We start from the raw sequence: 18,574 nt of genomic DNA, 5'->3' as shown, positions 1-18,574 counted from the left end.
GTTCCAGGCACAGCTTGGGAAATATTCACCCTCTGCCGTCCCACGCAATGGAGATGGTGCAGAAATTGGGTTGACAAAAGGGCATGGATACCATGTTGCATCTGACGACAGGTTTTCGCCATTGCCAGCAACAACGTAAGTGGTATCATATGGACTGAATTCGTTGTCCATTAGCTCGAGCCTCGTTTGGATTCAAGGCTCCAACGAAACTTGAACTTCAAGGATTCTAGAGTTGTGACGATGCAGGAAAGGCTAGAGCATATTATACTATGTGGAAAAGGTTGTCTATTGATAAAAGAAAAGAAAAGGGAATACAAGCATATCAGATTTTGATCAAGATTCCAATTTGATCTTTGAATTCTATCGAAAAATGCAGTAACTTTGGCCGCCTGCTAGTCCTTTCCGGAATCAAATCCCTTCTTTTCGCATGTAAAGAATCAGAAAAGATTGCATCAAAATTTGGCCGGCAAAGCATCTTTATCGAATTTCTTCTGCACTGAGAAAAAAAAAAAGGTTCACAGCTTCCACTTGCTGAGAAAGGATTTTCTAAGGGTCCAAACAGTCCCAATTACTATCAAAGTGGTTGGCAACTTGGCATAGGACTTTCTAAAATTTCCCTACCAGAAAAATTCCTGCTGAATCCCATCTAACGAAGAACAGAAAGACGTCGATATGGCGGAAATGCGAAATGGTTCATTTCTTGTGGTTTAAAATTACACATGACATCTGAATTCCACCAGAGATGGAATCTGTAACATGACATTGAGTTGCATTATAAATCACAATGATTAGCAACCGAAATCGAAATTATGGACTAAGACAAATCGCCAAGACTTCACAGATTCTCAAGGGAGGCTGGTTGTGTCTTGATCCCCGTCAACGAAAATCAGGCGGTGCGCACGACGGATAAACCTAACAATCTCAGCAAACCGCCGGCGACGGTGGTTTGTCAATGCCGGAGACGCCACATTCTTGGTTCTTGGCCTCGCAGCATCATCTGTCAATGGAGGCATTGGCACCAGCGGCCCTTCAACGCCGTGAACAACGCAAGAATCGTCGACATGGAGATTCGGGGCGGTGACAAGAACGTCATTGAACGAGACTCTTCTGCCGTCGGTGCCGAAAACAAGCCGTGTGTTGTGAGCAGGGAGGGTGGTGTTGAGCGGGAGCTTGAGGAGGGCTTGGTAAGGCAGGGCGCCGGAGGTGTAGACGTGAGCGCGGAGGGTGGTGGGGCCGAGCACCTTGCCTAAGAGGGAGTCGTCCGGTGGCACGAAGCAAGTGACTCTGGCGGCGGTGGTGGCGGTGGCGGTGATGTTTTGGGAATGTAGAGCGTGGGCGAAGATTGTGAAGCCGGAAGACGAGAGGGAAGTGAGCATGGCGTCAGAGCAGACGGCTTCGATGGCGGGAGTGATTGCTACCAAGAAGGCTAGGAGGAGTAGAATCGACATGGCTGGAAATTTGGAGAGGGAGGGAGAAAGGAAGGGTTTCCTGAACTTGTTGGAAGAGTGGAGGTGGTGGTGGTGGTTATGAATGTGGTTGAAATAACGGTTTTAACAGACTGGTGGACTTGGACAAAGCCCGAGAGTTTTTACTGGTGTCAAATCATACGTCCACGCGAATTTCTCACGCCCCTCTCACTCTTTGAGCGCTTAATCACAAAATCCCCACTTGTGATTGTATTTTTCTAAGTCTCTAACGCATTTGACAACGTCGTTTAAGGCAATTGGTCAATATAATGTTCTTATATGCTTGTATTTGAGTTCGAACTAGTATACGCTCCTTGTTCACCTGTGTCTAATTGGGGTGCGGTTAGTTCTCCAAAAGGATGGCCCCAAAGCCTGTTTCTCGTAAATTATAGTAGTCTAGAATATTGTATTGTCAGCATGGTTTACTCCACCAAAATAGATAACAAATGCAACAAAAATAACAATAATAATAATGAACAAAAGGCAATGTTAATCAAGTTGAGTTCTTTCTGCAGTATCAATTCATTTCAAGATGATTTTGGTACATAAAATTGGGGAAAGCCTCAACATTGTACAGAAGTGCTGAACATAAAAGCACACACAAATAAGCACTTTTGAATCCGAATTCATCGTCGCTTTCTACGAGCCTACATTGTTCCTCTCAAAATCTGCAGGCGCTGAAAAACTCGCAACCGATTGAGGAACTTCTGAAGGTCCATCAAAATTGAAGCTCTGCCAAAATCTGTTTCACCTCCATGCCTGAAAGCCTATTGATTTGCAGCTAAGCCTGTCACAATTAGCGGTGCAAATTGCACTACATTTAACTAGTAGTGCTGCTGGAGCTCTCTACTGCACTATTGAAGTTAACCAACTCTTTGGAATGGGGACCGTAAACTGATTTAATTGTGTCCCTGCAGCTCCTACAACCAAAACATTGAAGCATGAGCCAAATTAGAAATGAAAATACGCACAAATAGAACCGGTCCAAGCGTCTCTAAAATAAAACCGGACCGACACTAACGTCTTAGTGTCCCTCGAGTTCTATTAGTGAACAACCATTTGTAACGAGTTCTATTTGCGTGTATTTTACGAAACTAATTAGAGACATAAATAATAATAAAAATAAGACCACCTGCAGGCCTCCTTGCTGAATTTTTTCTCACTAAACCCATACAAGGACTGAAACACCTCTGCCTCCACACGGCAAAAATATGGACGTTCTGTCAGACACCTCAAAAATCGAAGTAAGATAACAATCCATCCAATACAAAACGGTGCGTTTCAAATATAACCATAGAAAAAAGCCTCACCGTCGTAAATCGAACACTTTCGCGTGCTTTTATCAAAATTCACACACCACCCATCTTCTCCGACCATGCTTCTGTAAAGCTGAAATTCATACAAATCAAACTCCAAATTTTGACGAAATTCATTAATTTTTCGGAGATTTTGAGAAATCAAACCTCGATGTCGGAAGGGTTGGTGAAAATCTCTTCCGGGGTGGCAAAGGAGGGGCCTTTGTCGAGTTTGCAGCAAGCTCCGCAGCCCTCCACGCACTGCCACTTCTGCTCCTTCCTTTTGGCTCCGAACCCGACACTCGTCGGCGGTGTCGGATTCGGGACCTGGGTTTTCTTTTCCTTGGCCTTCTGGCGTGGCCGGCGCGCCATGCTCACTATGCCAAGACAGTGCAGAGCCACCGCGTTGGACATGTTTGGATAAGAGTTAACGGTGGCGGTGGCTACGGTTTGTTTGGTTACTTGGACTCACAGCGGTATACATAATCTATTTATTTCCAATCACAAGTTTGCCCTTGTTGAAATACGGAGCTTCAACAATTACTCTTTACAGCTAAGGGTGTTATAGTAAATTCGAAAATTTGCCTATGTAAATTTATCAAGAACGCATTTCAAATCGAAAATAGGATCTTGCTTATTGGAAAGTTATATGCTGGAGAATGGGCAATTAAATTATATTATATTGCTGACGATGTTTTATCGCAATGACAGAATACAATTATGTTTATGTCTTTTGACTCCATGATTCATCTATTTTTATTAAAGCTAATTATCTAACTACAATAAGTGGTTCAGTAGTAAGAGCGCATATAGTGCTTTATCATTACATGACCAAATAGTTAACCAATTAAGTGTTCATTTCAACTATAGTTACAAAAATAAAGTCGCAAACCAAACAACCCAACAACCGCCCCCCTATCCCACCACCCACTTCGTCACCGGCACCCTCCTTCGTCCTCGCCGTGGAGCACCATGCGTCTGCATCACGACACACTAGTACTGGATTGATTGACGGAACATTTGACATGTGATCCGGGGGACTAATCAAATCATTTCACCCATCTCAACAGTCGTCTGTTGTGAATTTTGAATTTTTTGCTTTACTTTGGAGGTCCAAATTAGCTGTGTGCTTATTGTAACTACGGCTCTTTCTTTGTAATTATGTTGCCTTGGTAGTGAATTCATAACTGTCTTGGTACCTGAGACGAGCTGTGGGTCTTACACTTAGAGAAGACGCGACAAGCACATATCGAACTCATTCGTACAATTCAAAATTGGTTGCATTAGGTACATGCTCAAGAAGCGTCTCAACTCTCAAGATTTGTAATGTAGAGTGCGCAATCCGATTGTAGGTACAGAATGCATCTATGATTTGCACCATTGCGATCATTGTTTGTTTTAGCCCAAATTCGCCATGGATCACAATAGTGCAAATCGCATAGCGAACTGGAAGAAAGAATAATTTCTTTTCACCATAAAACGAAAGAATACGAAGATCCATTCCGTAGCTGTAGACATTCATTCGAAACTTGCACGATGTAGCTTGCTGTATAGAATTAAGTTGTTTTCAGCCCAAAATATAAGTTCCTTCGTTATGCAACAGAAACCCGAATTCTGAATAACAAGATACATTTTTACTAGACTGTCCGACAACACAACATATGACCAAAACTAGTCCGACAAGAAAGAGAGAATACCAAGTTAAATACAATTAACAAGAAAACTAACATTTTATATAAAAGTTTACCCGAGCAAATGACATTTCTTTTCCCCAGAACCCTAAGGTGACTCGCTGCCTCTGGGAGTGCGACGGTTGTCATCATCATAATCTGCGACGGGGCTCCGATTGGGACTGGGACTGCGACCGCGACCATCGGCTTCAGAAGGGCTTGGATACTTCCTGACAACAGGGCTGTCTCTATCAGGGCTAACAGGACTTCTGCTCTTTAACCTGGGGCTAACCGGACTTCTACTTCTTACCCTGGGGCTGTAATCAGAGCCCTCTTTCTCCATTTCCATTCTACCATTTCTGGGAGAAGGGCTACGTCTCCCACGAGGACTGTCTACATCAGGTGTCAGGCTGCGCTTCCTCCCTCCTTTTGAGGGCAGTGGACTCTTCCTGTAAGAAGGGCTCCGTGATCTGTCATAGCGATCCTCACTTCGCCCTCTCCTTGCTGGGGACCTTGAACGGCTGCCATAAAGAAATGATCTGGTTGATAAATATAAATATATGGAATATGTAGGCGTATCCCAAGGAAAATCATGCATCTGAATCTAAGTTTGTTTATCAAGCCTTCTATACCCCAATCATGTAATTCGCTTAACTCACTACAAAAGTCCAGATAACTACAGTAATATGTGTAGGATGTTGGCATATAACCATATCAAAATTAAAAATAGCACATGCTCTAATATCACAAAATTCCTCATAGACATTATCAGGATCGAGAGCATACTGACCTATAGCTGCGGCTTCGGCTGTAACTTGGGCTACGGCTTCTTCCACGGCGAGAACGTGATCCAACTGGTGAGCGACTCCGCCCGCGACTGAAATACAAGTTGAGCAATGTGAAATAAAGGCTGCTACAGATATTCATCCAAAAATAGGGAAGAGGAATAACAACAAACAATGAAAAAAGACTTTATAACAAGTACCAACCTTAATTCCTTTGGACTATTTTTGCACTGCCTTTCAATATGGCCTCTTTCTCCACAGCGATAGCACTTATTCTTCCAGTCCCCAGCCTTGCAATCACGAGCCCAGTGGCCGTCAATGCCACAATTAAAGCAACGTCCAGATCCAGGAGTAGGACCTCTGCCTAAATATTCCCGCGAACCACGTGGTGCCTTCTCCAAAGTAACAAAGGAAAAACTATCAGTCTGATACAATAAATGAACAAACACAAACCTCAAAAACTAACACAACAATATAAGGGGGTGTAGATATGACGGATTTAGGTGGAAGATCAAACAAGATTAAGAGTACAGTAGCTAGCAAGCAACCACGAAAGTACATGGGGCATTTTAATTCAAATTGAAACAATCCAACTATAACATGTATAGGTATTTTACTCGGAAAGAAACATCCAGCTAATAAACTTACCCCTTTTGCAAATTCCACAATGAGACGACTTCCATCAAATTCCCGACCATCTAAGCTATATCTTGCATCATCAGCATCTCGAGGATCACTAAAGTCCTATTATCAGAAGGTGAGAGCAGAAGCCACAAAAGGAACCATCCATATTTGGGTCATATGATCCACAAACGGATCTCAAGAAAACATTGTAAGCAAAAAAATCAGAAAGAAGAGGAAATAAAAACTTACAACAAAAGCAAACTCCCGCTTCATGTCCACATCACGTACTCTGCGTAAACGGTTTCCAGAAACAGTAAGGCTATCATTACTTTAAGAACTTCAAGTGTATGATACTTGGCCCGTCACAGACAAACTAAACACCAGATTGAGATTGTTGCCATTTCGATAAAACAAGCAATAAGACTACAGAAAGAATCGCCAAAGTCTCCTATACACTCGGCAAGATTTTCCACCAAGGCCACACTCGGCAAAATTTCCACCAATTCCACCAAGGTCACCCTCCCACCATAGACCTCCAAGTAAGGCCACCAAACCCAAGAAACCTTCAACAAGATCATTCAAGTTAAGAAAACACTTGGGGCTAAAAGCTCCCACACACAAGCTGAAAAGTTACATTAAACCAAGCACTAAAGCAAGCTTGGCAAGAAACCAAAAGGTCCCCAACCTTTTTGGTGGAATATTTTGACAGCTCTTACAAACTGATCATGATTTAATAGATTAGTTTAACATTACATTTAAGTAATAAGACGCATTAGGATAACCATTGTGATATCAAATAAATTGGATAAACAGCAATTTTGTCACTCAAATCGCATTCTAAAAATAGACATTAGTTATTACCTTCCATATCTGTTGAACAGGCGTTCTAGATCACGTGAACGTGTGCGCGAAGACAACCGACCAACATAAAGACGGGTGTTGCCATATCGATCATCATAACGAGGCATTGTCAAGCTGCAGGAAAATTCGTTATCATTATAAGCACCAGGCCCTATGTGAAACCTTGCTAAAATTTCAAAATCAGTAATTTAACATTAATAATAATAAAACATTAAACAGCAGAACATCTTAATACTCTCGATTGTATCGATTAATGAATTTTCGAAACGCTAACAAGAAAAAGACCCAATTCATTAGTATCCACAAAATTTGAATGGAACCCAATAAATATTCACACTACACCAATTCTTCATCTTGAGCAATCCAACCATAAACCAGCCCTAAAGACACGCTTTGCTTTCACAAATAAGAATCCCTAATTAGTAATTACAACCGGTAATTAACCTCGAAACAAACCCACAGAATCCACTAATATGTAGCTCAACGCATAAATTCAAAAGAAAATTATCGCATAAACATATCGAATCAAATTTGAACACCATCATATGGAATAAAAATCCAAAATTTGTGAAAAAAAGTCCCCTGAGAAAGAATAATAAAAGAGAAAACCCTAAAAAATTCCTAATTTTATGTTGTTACAGGTGCGTACCTTGAATGCTTACAAAAATCCCCAAATTTCGATGTAACCCTAATCACTCTTGCGGAACACAGTGAGAGGGAGAGAGGGGGACTCCGCATAATTTATAGAACGAACCGACCGCTTGGACGGCCACGATACGTTTTCAATAATCGAACGGTTGTAAGGAAGTAGGACGTGTTTTGGGTACGTGACATTACCGCCAAACAGATTAAATTGGGCCTAAAATGGGCCTGGCCTTTCTGAATCAGTACAAATAGAGGTTTATTACAACGCTCCCTAGTTTTGGTAACCACTCATAAAAAGCACTTCCGCTAGATGTAACTTTTCTTGTGAACACATTGAGATTTCTATCAAAAATCCAAAAGCCCTTGAAAGTGCTTTCTAAAATAGCACATGACGGGTGCTTCTAAAAAATCTTCCACGAGCCACAGCTATAATACTGTTTGAATTGGAGAAATAAACTTGGGATTTGGGTAAAATTAGAATTCATAAAAAGCACTTCCGCTAGAAGTAACGTTTCTTGTGAACACATTGAGATTTCTATCAAAAATCCAAAAGCCCTTCGAAGTGCTTTCTAAAATAGCACATGATGGGTGCTTCTAAAAAATCTTCCATGAGCCAAAAGCGCTTCTAAATTTTTTCGTCAAACACAGCTATAACACTGTGTTTGAATGAGGGAAATAAACTTAGAATTTGGGTAAAATTAGAATTTATAATTGACATGCATCAATCTCCTTGTTTGGATTCATAAACATAGAATTTTAAACTTTCTGCGTGAAAAAAAACCTTAGAATTTGGGACCTCCAATTCCTAAGTTTAAATTCTATGTAAATAAGTTTTGTTTTTCAATTTCTATGATTTAAAGTTTAAAGATAACAAATTCCATATTCAATTCCAATGTTCTTTTAGATTAACCAAACAAGAAAATTCACAAATTCTAAAAATTAAATTCCCGTCATTTCAATTTCCATCATTTTAAAATTCGTTAACAATCTTAAATTTCATCCCCCAAATATAATATAAGCGAATTTGACAGTCAATACGTGCTTTTAGAAAAAGTGCTCACAAGCATTCAAAAGAGCACCTTTATTTAATTAAACTTTCAACGCGTTTCTAGTGAACGACGATTCTTACACAATGTGCTTATGAGCCTGGGAAGTAAATTCCACTGTATCTACCACGTTACAGAACTTTGCACATGTCAGCCTGGTAGACAAGATTTTTACGGATATGAAGGGGAAAAGTTAAACCAGTTTTCACAACCACAAAAATGTTTACTGAACACAGAAACAAAATAAATAAAATCTAGCAAAGATATTTGGATCAGGGGCTCTGCTTATGCAAAAGTTGAAACCTGCTTGTCCAGCTCTGCACAAACTTCAGGATCATAATAACGAGAATTACCGGAAATGCAACTGCCAAAGCCACCGCTCGTTCTAGCTCAGGGGCACAACACGGGATACTAGAACAAAGAACAGCGCATGGAGGATCAAGAAGTGCGGGCCAAATGAACAAATGAAACAGACACGACCGTGAGGAGCCAGGAGTTTATCCATGGGGCATTGGCACAAAGCTTCCGTCCTCAGAAAGCGAGAGGGCTCCGAGAGAGTTGAACATTTTGATGGGGATCAACACGAAGAGGGACACCATGGAAATCATCACAGGGGTTATCATCAAAGGAGAAAATCTGAAACTATCCCCAATTCGCGAGCTGGGATTATGTGACACAGGGGGAGCCATCCCCACTGAGATTAAGACTCGAGAAAAACCATGTGTATGCCAAATAACGAATATGCCGACAGTTGCCAGTCCAGCGTACATCCCAATCCTGTCCAACATAATCAAGTTTCAAGTGAATATTAGTGAGAACATTCTCAGGTGACCTCGTACAAAAAGAAGTAACAAAATGCAACAAGTCGGAAGAAAGAAGAAAATCAAACTTAAGCTACCAAATAAGGGAATTATAACAAGCACTGAAAAGTATGATTGAACAGGCGAAAACAACTAGATAAATACCTCAGTTCCAGAGAAATGCCCCATTGCAATCCCAACATCAGCAAGCTTCAAAGCAGGTGCATCATGAACTCCACCAGTGGCGGTGATAGAAGTGAACTATATTTGGCGAGCATAATGTGGCCTAAAATACTTTTCCCTTGGAACAAAAATGATTTGAAAGATGAAAGTGTTTCACGTCGTGGAAATTTTATCTCTTCCACTTCATATCTATATATATATATATATATATATATATATATATATATTATATACGATCTGTACAAACTGGGATTAAGCATTGCAGATTAATACCCCTCTAACCTTTCTATGACTACATCCATTCTAACATATACAGAGCTTATTGTAACATGGATCATATAGGCCATATCTTCTCTTTGCTTAATTCGGAACTATTACAATAGCCAACCTGCTAATATTAGAAAGGAGCAATGACGTCTGAATTGGTGACCATCTCATCAACGTCCCCTCTCACCACCACAGAAGTACTTAACCCCATAGGAAGTAGAACATAAGGCTTGTAGAAAATTCCTATCAAGTATACTATAAAAGCAAACACAAAATTTACCCCAGAAAGTTGCTACTTCCAGAACTACCCACGCCAGAAGGTATATCACGGACCATGAACTTAGCACAACGCTTTCCGATGTCATCCAGTATCTCAAGACACTCCTGCAAATCTGCATCGCTGACTAACATCACCCATTCCTCTTCATCATCCAAATACTTGAGTTGGAATGTCCCATTTTGCAACTTCAACCTCTTTGCAACCTCTTCATACAGTTGAAGGCACCCAAGAGAAGGCTCAAACTTGAACCTGATTGTATCCTCTTTATAAGTAGCTTTCACGATTATTTTTGACCCATTCTCTGCAGTGCTTGTCTCGACTTGTGGGTGCTTTTGCTCCTCAAAGCTCTGAGTGCTTGATGAGTATCCCTGCATTGTTGAACCAAAGTCATTCGATGAATCCGTCAAGCTCGAAGAACTATGTTGGTTATATTCAACAATCCCATCATCTCCATGTACTCCCATGTCCATCTCATCAGCAGGAACCAAGAAGCTTGAGTTCTGAGACACAAAGTGGCAGTCAGAATTGTCTAACCTTAGACTGTTTTGGATGTGACCCCATTTATTAACTTCTTTTGCAAGATAAGAGCCCTTCAAATCAGGTGTGATCCCATGGTTAGTAGGATCGCATGATCCAAAATCCATTGCAATCGGCTTAGAGTCCCCTTGAGGCATGAAAGGGATGTTCTGTGTCTTTACCTCTTTCTCATGAGAAGTTGGAACACAATTCCCATCCTCTTCCAACTTAACTGTCAAACTCTCACCATTATTGTAGGACATTGAAGGCATTGAAATGGGATGTTGGGCAACTGGCTCAGAGTTCTCAATAAGCAGGTTCTTCTCAGGAAATAAAAGATTTTTTGGTGCATCAACTTCTTGGATGATGGATCCTGTTGCCACAAACCCCCCAGTAGTTGGGTCATACTTCAATCCTCCCTCCACCCCCTGAACAGAATCAAGCACCGTCTGTATTTTCCGCAATGAACGGTTCACCTTATTTATTTTACGAGATGGCCATCTTGAGATCCCATGTTGTCTGCAGATCCTTTTTAGCGTAGTGGGACAAACTGCCAAAAGCCAATGATATGTTAAGTGAAGAAATCCTTTTAAATAATTAGCAAGAATTATACTCAACAATGAAACGATAATTTGCATGGAAACTTGACAGTAAATGTTTGTTTTCTACATGGAGTCATGGACTGGCTAGAGCATGGAGGAAAAATATAATTTTCTGTAAGAAAATAATAAAGGCAGAAAAATAAGCTTCATTTGTGCCTTATCATAAAAAAGTTTATAATTAATAGAGAACATGTGAAGTTATTTATTAAAATGAATTCATAAGATAAAACCTCATATGGATTCTTAAAAAGTAGACTCGTTATACATGACTCTCACCTCCTATACTTTTTGCAGCATCCTTGAGACTCCCAGAGAAGTACTGCTGTAAAACACTCAAGCTTACATTTTTCTCCGCTGTACTTCGTTTTTTCTCCGCCTGCCTTATTGACCCACTCGGTGCCTATACAAGGAAGAAGAGTACAAAAAAGTTATCCCTCCAACAATATTCCTCAAGTGAGATCCAACGAAAAACCATTATACAATAAAAACATAGCATTCCGGGTAGGGATAATAAGGACCCTTTGCAGTGTTTCCATATTTACAAAAGCAAATACACGGAGATGTTTAATTTCAACCGGCAGAAAGAAACATAAGGATAATGTTGGTCATTATTGGGACTTAATGCAGAGCAGAAAAGATGAGGTCTGTCTCAAGGAAGGATTACACATAAGATTACTACATAATATTTATGTTGGATGTTCCTAATCTTTAAAGGCATAAAAAATAAATCATCTTGATATTATATCTAGCAGCTTCTTTCAGAAAGTAACTTTAAAGGCAACAATCTTGTCAAAAGGAGGGTAAAACTATTATGATTTCTTGGTTCTACAATACTTTCGATTGAGAGTTACATCTAATCGTATCTACAGAATTTATTTTTCTATTTATGTTTTAGAACAATGGACAATAAACCTCCATTCTCGTTATAACTAGTAGTTCCTACAATATGTACTAGATAACTAACAAAAACCCAATAAGACAAAAAAAATATCTCCATCATTATAACTAACAAAAACTCAATAAGACCAAAAAATATCTCCATCACTGTTTCAAATTAAACATCATAAAAACTATACAAGTTCTCTAAAGAAACTGACACAAGTGAATTATCCACAATATTGTTCTTTTATAAAAGCAATACCTGTTTAGGAGGATTAACTCTTTCGATTCCCCCATTTCTTTGATTAAAAACATTAAAGGTGACATTTTCAGCTGAATTCATTTCACTATCTGACAGTGTTGTCTGAAAATTTCTTTGTGGGATATTAGGGCTTGTCTCCTTCTGAAACCCAGTGTTGGCACCTCCTAACCCAACTAATTCTGCATCTGAAACTGTCCTTAAACTCTTACAAATTCTCTGCATGGTACCTGAGAGGTTGTTTAACAGAAGTTGTTGTTCTGTACTCCCCTTCACATTGACAGGGAGAAAAAACTCCAATATATAGTCATCATCACCGGTATAGGTGCTCCTTAGCCTAATTGCAACTGCGGCGTTCAAACCATACTTGCGTGCATGATGAACAAGTGGATATTCATATATATCATACGCTTTAACATCATTAATGAAGAATGGATGATTTGATTGCAGTGCTTTACCAGCAATTCCCTCCCCTTCCTCAAGATGATGTTCTGCACATGCATGCACAAAGCCTTGCATTCTTCTATCATTTACATAACAAGCAGTTTCCTCGATGCAAAGTATACATTTCTCATCTGAATTTGTAAAACCCCCTTTGACACGTACTCTTTTAATTCCATCATCATCTCCCTCAGAGTAGCAACAAGGAATCCAGGTCATAGCCAATGGCAATAAATGTGCATGGCATATAGCACGCAAGACATCATTTATTTCAGTTAAAGCAGCCCTTTGGTTTTTTGAGAGGCACTGCAAGCAAAGGTTCTCTCATCAGAAGTGTAGAAAATAACAAAAAAATAGATAACATATTCTGATATGTACCTGGGGAAGAAGTCGGAGAGGCGCATTGGTCTTCAAATTAACGGCCTGCTTATAGCCATCAAAATATATTAATTTTTACACTTAAACATCGACAACAATAATCAACACATGTGAAACATATAGGGTAGTAGAATTTGTAATCTTGAGAAGCACCTCACAAAAATTAGTAAATGTAACCTTTTGGAGCATTCATTACATCTACTAATTCTACTAGCATGAACCTAAAAGTTTAACAAAGAGAGGAAAAAGGATTTGCATCAATCATCTGCATATGGTACGTGTGTGCTGCTACATGAGAAGAGAGAAACTGACCTGAAGTGCACTGCAAACTATTTCCATCTCCGTATCGAAATTGGGTTTCTCTTTTGTACTGACAAGTTCCAATACAGCGCAACATGAACTTTCCAGGTCAAAATCAAAAATCGGTAAGGCAATTGATCCACGAACCTGATGATTAGCTGCATGATCCACCCGCAGGTACTCAGTCTTATTGTAAAAACTAACATTTGAAGTCCACTCTGGAGTTTTGGAGACAAATACACGGCCAGGAAGACCCAAGATAGAACCCTGTTTTTCTTCTGCAGAGAACGTAAACATCCTTGAGACCTCACGATACCCTGTAAGAATATGGTCAAGCAAATAGGGTTGCTCACAAGTGCTTAATAAGTATTGATCACCATGCTTCATGGGAACCCATAATTGTGCTAAAATACCCCCACCAGAAGTCTCTTTAAACATCGACAATGCCTTAAGCATCTTCTCATTGAGTGACAATTCAGGTGGCCTATAGATCAAATAGTCTTCCATGCCCATGACGTTATTCTGTTGAAAAGACCCATTATTTAGCTTAACAATTGAGTCATTAGCATCATTGGAATCTGTTGAAACACCATATTGGGGGGTTCCCATGTGCTCAAACACAATTTTGTCTCCACAATTGAAACTTCCCCCAACATTGAAAGTTCCAGCACCACTCGTAACTGGCAATTGCTCACCATTATGTTCTACGAGATTCAAGGCATCCAAGGGTGTATAGGTCACTGATGGACATGATGGCATCCCCAAAGAGGCTGCAATCTGGTCCGTTGCTGCTGGGCTGCACCATCCAGCATAAGTGTCAAAGTTCATGAGCTCAGAAATGTTATTAAACATATCCTCTGAGATCGGGTTCCTTGTTCCATCGTCAAACGATGCCAAATTCTCAACCTGAGCTCTGGCAGAAGCCCAGTGATCATTTCCCTTATCTTTAGGCGAAAAGTGATAATCCATATTCAGATTAAAACCCAAATTTGATCAAAAATGACTACTGCTAAAATTGGACCATATAACTATACGTGTATTGCCACATCGATCATCACAATTAGGCATTACAAGCTGCAGAAAAAAAAAGCACTAAGCATGGTAAGCATGGAAACCCTGCTACAAATTTCAGATCCAGTTATCTAACACTAACGATAAGGATATATTAAAAACCATAGCATCTTAACACTATCAGTTTGTATCGATTAATGAATTTCTCAACACACTAACACGCATCTTTTCGGACCGAACTCATTACTCTAGTTAACAAAAAAAAATGAACAATAAGGGCTCATTTGAGCATCCAAAATTTTGAAAGGAACCCTATAAAATTTGCTTAAAATTAAAAGTAAAAATCATCTACTCATACAAAACTCATTACTTCAGTTAATAAAAAAAACCATGAACAAAATAAGGGCTTGTAATTTAACAACGATCTATTCGGACCGAACTTATTACTTCAGTTAAGAAAGAAACCTGAACAAATAAGCACTTGTTTGAGCATCCAAAGTTCAGTGGAACCCAATAAAATTTTGCTTAAATTAAAAAAGTTAAAACACTAAACATCAGTTATTCATCTTTTTATTCGGTGGAAATCAATTCTTCATCTGAATAGTCCTAACAGTAAACCACAACCAAATTTTCACAAACAACAACTTTAAAGCTCTAATTACATTCCCTAATCAAATTAACAAACAAAAACCCAGCATCTGTTAATCTCTAACTCAACATATCAATTCAAACTGCACGAAACCAATCAAAACCCCAACAAGTAAAATAAAATAAAAATTCAAAATTTGCAAGCTCACCAACATACTAGTGAATAAAACACGAAGAAACCCCCAAAACAAAACCCTAATTTCTAAAAACTTGCATATTTATCAAACGCGAGTACCTTGACTGGTAAGAAAAATCCCCAATTTTTCGCTTGCGCCCTAACAACGCTTCCGAACTGGCAGAGAGAAGGGGAGATGATTCTGTCGTTGCGAGTTATAGGACGAACCCATTGGGCGTACGGTCAGGATGCGTTTGCTTTGATGGGAGGGTCGAGATTGAAGAAGATTAAACAAAATTGAATATTCCGTTGGTGACATCATAACGCCAGATATCGTTGTTTGTGACATCAACCGCAAATTCCGCTATTTGTGATACCGCCAAATTCCGCTGTTTGTGACATCACCACCGCCAAATGTAACTTTTTTCTGTCAAAAATTCCAATTTTGTTTGTAGTTTCGTAGGCCAATTCATTGCATTTGGTCCAGTTTTGACGATCCTTATCCTCGACGAAATTCAGAGTTGGTTTGATAATTATTTTATTTTTAATCATTAAGTTTGGATCATTTTTTGATATAAGTGTCTTCATTTGTGTTTGGGGTATCAAATCTTACGATATGGTATACCTTGAAAAGGGTTTAGTTGATTCACTACTTATGTTCCGTCCTTCGTTTTTTTTTTTTTTTTTTTTCTTTTTACCGTGTGTTTCCATACGTTAACTTTACTTTAAATTCCTATCAATAACATGTCTCAATGCTGACTATCTACTCATTTTAATAAGCAAGTTACGTAACTCTTGAGGGGAGAGGCGGATGCATTTAGAGGCAAGGGGGGTCAGCTGATCCCCTGAACTTCAGTAAATGTCTAAGAATAACTTGAGTGTTGACCCTCCAAACTTCGGTGAATGTTCATGGATAACTTGGGTAGTGCCCTTTTAAAGATTGGGGTTAGCTTCATACAGGGCCTCCAAATGTAAGAGTGGCTCTTTTTATTTTTCTTTTTAATAAATATTATTTTGTCAAAACAATATAGTTTCGGAGCCTTAGTTTAATAAAAAAAATAAACACCAAGAGCCAAAAAAATAAATGCATCGATGATGGATATGTCACTCGAGGGAGATCACGGCTTAGAGCTCAAAGAATCACAAACTTCCATCATTATCATGTGGAGCTCCTTGCTGCTATCGTTGATTAGCAACTTGTGGAATTAAATAGTTGCTTGATGAGGTAAATACATAGTTGCTTCTTTGTTTAGCAAGTTTGAGCCCGGATGATTCATTCTCGGCTTTTGATGAACAAAAGCTAATTTGTTTTGCTCATTTTATCCTAATAAATTTACTACTTGTCAACTCTTGGCACTTGAAGATCAACTTGGGCATTATATTCTTGATATGCGTTCAAGTAGTGAATTTTCTCAATTGAAAGGAATTGGTAGCCTTGCAAAAAAAAAATTGGTGGAGACGGGAAGGAATAGTGTATGTCACATCCTGGCCCGGGACGAATCACCTCCCGGGCCCGCTCCACCACCGTAACACGATATTGTCCGCTTTGGGCTTACCATTCCCTCACGGTTTTGTTTTTGGGAACTCACGAGCAACTTCCCAGTGGGTCACCCATCATGGGATTGCTCGAGCCCCCTTCTCGCTTAACTTCGGAGTTCCTACGGAACCCGAAGCCAGTGAGCTCCCAAAAGGCCTCGTGCTAGGTAGGGATTGGAATATACATTTAAGGATCACTCCCCTGGGCGATGTGGGATGTCACAATCCACCCCCCCTTAGGGGCCCGACGTCCTCGTCGGCACATTTCCGACCAGGGATTGGCTCTGATACCAATTGTCACATCCTGGCCCGGGGCGAATCACTTCCCGGCCCCGCTCCACCACCGTAGCACGATATTGTCCGCTTTGGACTTACCATTCCCTCACGGTTTTGTTTTTGGGAACTCACGAGCAACTTCCCAGTGGGTCACCCATCATGGGACTGCTCAAGCCCCTTTCTCGCTTAACTTCGGAGTTCCTACGAAACCCGAAGCCAGTGAGCTCCCAAAAGGCCTCGTGCTAGGTAGGGATTGGAATATACATTTAAGGATCACTCCTCTGGGCGATGTGGGATGTCACAGTGTATATAATCATGAGTATTTGTTAATTACATTGGCTTTAGTTCTACCAGCTGCTACTGCTACTGCTTTAGTGGAGAGAGTTTTTTCCGTTATAAATATTGTGAAGATTCCATTGTTCAACCGAATTGAAGATCAATGGTTGAGTGATAGCATGGTGGTTTATATTGAGTGCAATGTTTTTTCTTCCATTGACAATGAAGCTATAATGCAACGTTTTATGAAAACATGTCGGAGATTATTGTAACTTGTATTGTTATTTGCTCTATAAGTTATGAATGGTGGAACTATGGTTTAATTTTTAAGGTTATTAGGTGTCTAAAAAATATTTGTAAACTTTTACATGTGACCCCCCGAAATATTTTTCTTGGATCCGCCACTGCTTGAGGGTAAGGTTTCTGAGATTGAAGTGGCTGGGGTCGGTGCTGGACGAAGGACATCTAGATTATGATGAGAAAGTATTCAATAAAAATGATGAAAATGTTGTCATAGCATTCTAATACATATTGTGATTGTGTAAATCCTAAGTAGAGATATATTAGGAATCTTTTGATATCTAGAAGATTTTTCCTATTAGACTTTAAATTCTTGGAGAGTAAGTTTCTCTCCTCTTTGTTACTATAAATAACGGCATAAGGACCGGAGAATAACAAAGAATTCCTCAAGCCTATTCTCCACTCTCCTTCTCTCCATGTTACACCCTTTTTTTCTCTCAATTAAATATAAGCTACAATAGAAAAATGAATGAAAAAAATCTTGAAGTTAAAATAGTTAGGTTTTGGTTTTGCATTTTGTACCTCCTCATATATTTCTTTTACATCTCTCCAACCGATCTTTTCTCAACTCTATATGTTTCCTCCCATGTATTTCTTCCTTATCCTTAACGGAAAATTAAAAACAAACTATTAAAAATAAAATAGTTATTAAACAAATCATAAATAAAAATGGTTCTTTATACAAACAAAAATATATTGATAAATGTTCTCAGCTAACTAAGTTAAAATTTCTTGCTAAATAAATAGATAAATATGAGTTGGTAAAGACGGACAACCTATGTCACTAGCACTAAGATTTAGTATTATTTATCTCAATTTTTAAGTAAAAGTCTCATGTTTAACTTTCATAAATGATAAATTTGATACAATTATAATTAGAATTAGTGTGCAACTTAAGTCAAATCAATCTCCTACGTCCAATATCATTGTATATAAGGAACAGCCTATTTCTATATATTAATTAGTATGAAACATGAGCATTATTGGGAATAGGATTCAAATTCTTCTTATTTTGTTACATGAGAGCAACTCCACCCCTATCCACTTTGCGCCAGCACCCAGCCCATTTATCCACTTAATTAAACAGTAATAGACCCAATGAACAGTAATAGGCC

The 18,574-nt window shown here is 39.3% G+C and overlaps 4 protein-coding genes across 4 annotated transcripts; all 4 read right to left on the bottom strand.

Annotated features, from left to right (window-relative positions):
* Positions 1–845: 845 nt before the first annotated feature.
* On the bottom strand, positions 846–1,448 carry LOC137744343 (uncharacterized). The gene has a single exon (XM_068484180.1). The coding sequence runs from the start codon at positions 1,446–1,448 to the stop codon at positions 846–848; it is 603 nt and encodes a 200-aa protein (XP_068340281.1).
* Positions 1,449–1,981: 533 nt separating this feature from the next.
* LOC137746280 (uncharacterized) lies at positions 1,982–3,223 on the bottom strand. The gene is made up of 4 exons (XM_068486356.1): positions 2,930–3,223; positions 2,777–2,855; positions 2,599–2,686; positions 1,982–2,386 (listed from the first exon to the last, which is right to left on the bottom strand). Exons 1-4 carry the CDS (start codon positions 3,173–3,175, stop codon positions 2,287–2,289), a joined length of 513 nt encoding a protein of 170 aa, XP_068342457.1. The 5' UTR covers positions 3,176–3,223; the 3' UTR covers positions 1,982–2,286.
* A 1,085-nt stretch (positions 3,224–4,308) lies between these two features.
* LOC137744822 (serine/arginine-rich splicing factor RS2Z32-like) lies at positions 4,309–7,462 on the bottom strand. The gene is made up of 7 exons (XM_068484628.1): positions 7,351–7,462; positions 6,702–6,815; positions 6,090–6,129; positions 5,865–5,960; positions 5,421–5,608; positions 5,222–5,308; positions 4,309–4,952 (listed from the first exon to the last, which is right to left on the bottom strand). The coding sequence occupies exons 1-7, from the start codon at positions 7,437–7,439 to the stop codon at positions 4,541–4,543; spliced, it is 1,026 nt and encodes a 341-aa protein (XP_068340729.1). The 5' UTR covers positions 7,440–7,462; the 3' UTR covers positions 4,309–4,540.
* Positions 7,463–8,412: 950 nt separating this feature from the next.
* On the bottom strand, positions 8,413–15,332 carry LOC137744963 (protein NLP9-like). The gene is made up of 7 exons (XM_068484791.1): positions 15,192–15,332; positions 13,310–14,371; positions 12,998–13,042; positions 12,182–12,925; positions 11,317–11,440; positions 9,358–10,988; positions 8,413–9,169 (listed from the first exon to the last, which is right to left on the bottom strand). Exons 2-6 carry the CDS (start codon positions 14,264–14,266, stop codon positions 9,919–9,921), a joined length of 2,940 nt encoding a protein of 979 aa, XP_068340892.1. The 5' UTR covers positions 14,267–14,371; positions 15,192–15,332; the 3' UTR covers positions 8,413–9,169; positions 9,358–9,918.
* Positions 15,333–18,574: the final 3,242 nt, after the last annotated feature.

Source organism: Pyrus communis, chromosome 9, assembly GCF_963583255.1.
Source record: "Pyrus communis chromosome 9, drPyrComm1.1, whole genome shotgun sequence".
Taxonomy (NCBI): domain Eukaryota; kingdom Viridiplantae; phylum Streptophyta; class Magnoliopsida; order Rosales; family Rosaceae; genus Pyrus; species Pyrus communis.
This window is presented reverse-complemented; position numbering and strand designations above follow the sequence as displayed.

Bases quoted from the DNA above. Each gene is read 5' to 3' on its own strand.
- LOC137744343 (XM_068484180.1), bottom strand. From the start codon at position 1,448: ATGTCGATTCTACTCCTCCTAGCCTTCTTGGTAGCAATCACTCCCGCC.
- LOC137746280 (XM_068486356.1), bottom strand. From the start codon at position 3,175: ATGTCCAACGCGGTGGCTCTGCACTGTCTTGGCATAGTGAGCATGGCG. The intron at 2,856-2,929 runs GTTTGATTTCTC...TATGAATTTCAG, and splicing joins CCAACCCTTCCGACATCGAG to CTTTACAGAAGCATGGTCGG. The intron at 2,687-2,776 runs GTGAGGCTTTTT...GGTGTCTGACAG, and splicing joins AAAGTGTTCGATTTACGACG to AACGTCCATATTTTTGCCGT.
- LOC137744822 (XM_068484628.1), bottom strand. From the start codon at position 7,439: ATGCGGAGTCCCCCTCTCTCCCTCTCACTGTGTTCCGCAAGAGTGATT. The intron at 6,130-6,701 runs GTAATAACTAAT...CCGTTTACGCAG, and splicing joins CTGTTCAACAGATATGGAAG to AGTACGTGATGTGGACATGA. The intron at 4,953-5,221 runs GTCAGTATGCTC...TCTTTATGGCAG, and splicing joins AGCCGAAGCCGCAGCTATAG to CCGTTCAAGGTCCCCAGCAA.
- LOC137744963 (XM_068484791.1), bottom strand. From the start codon at position 14,266: ATGGATTATCACTTTTCGCCTAAAGATAAGGGAAATGATCACTGGGCT. The intron at 11,441-12,181 runs GTATTGCTTTTA...TTCCTTGTATAG, and splicing joins GAGTTAATCCTCCTAAACAG to GCACCGAGTGGGTCAATAAG. The intron at 10,989-11,316 runs GTGAGAGTCATG...GGCTTTTGGCAG, and splicing joins TGCTGCAAAAAGTATAGGAG to TTTGTCCCACTACGCTAAAA.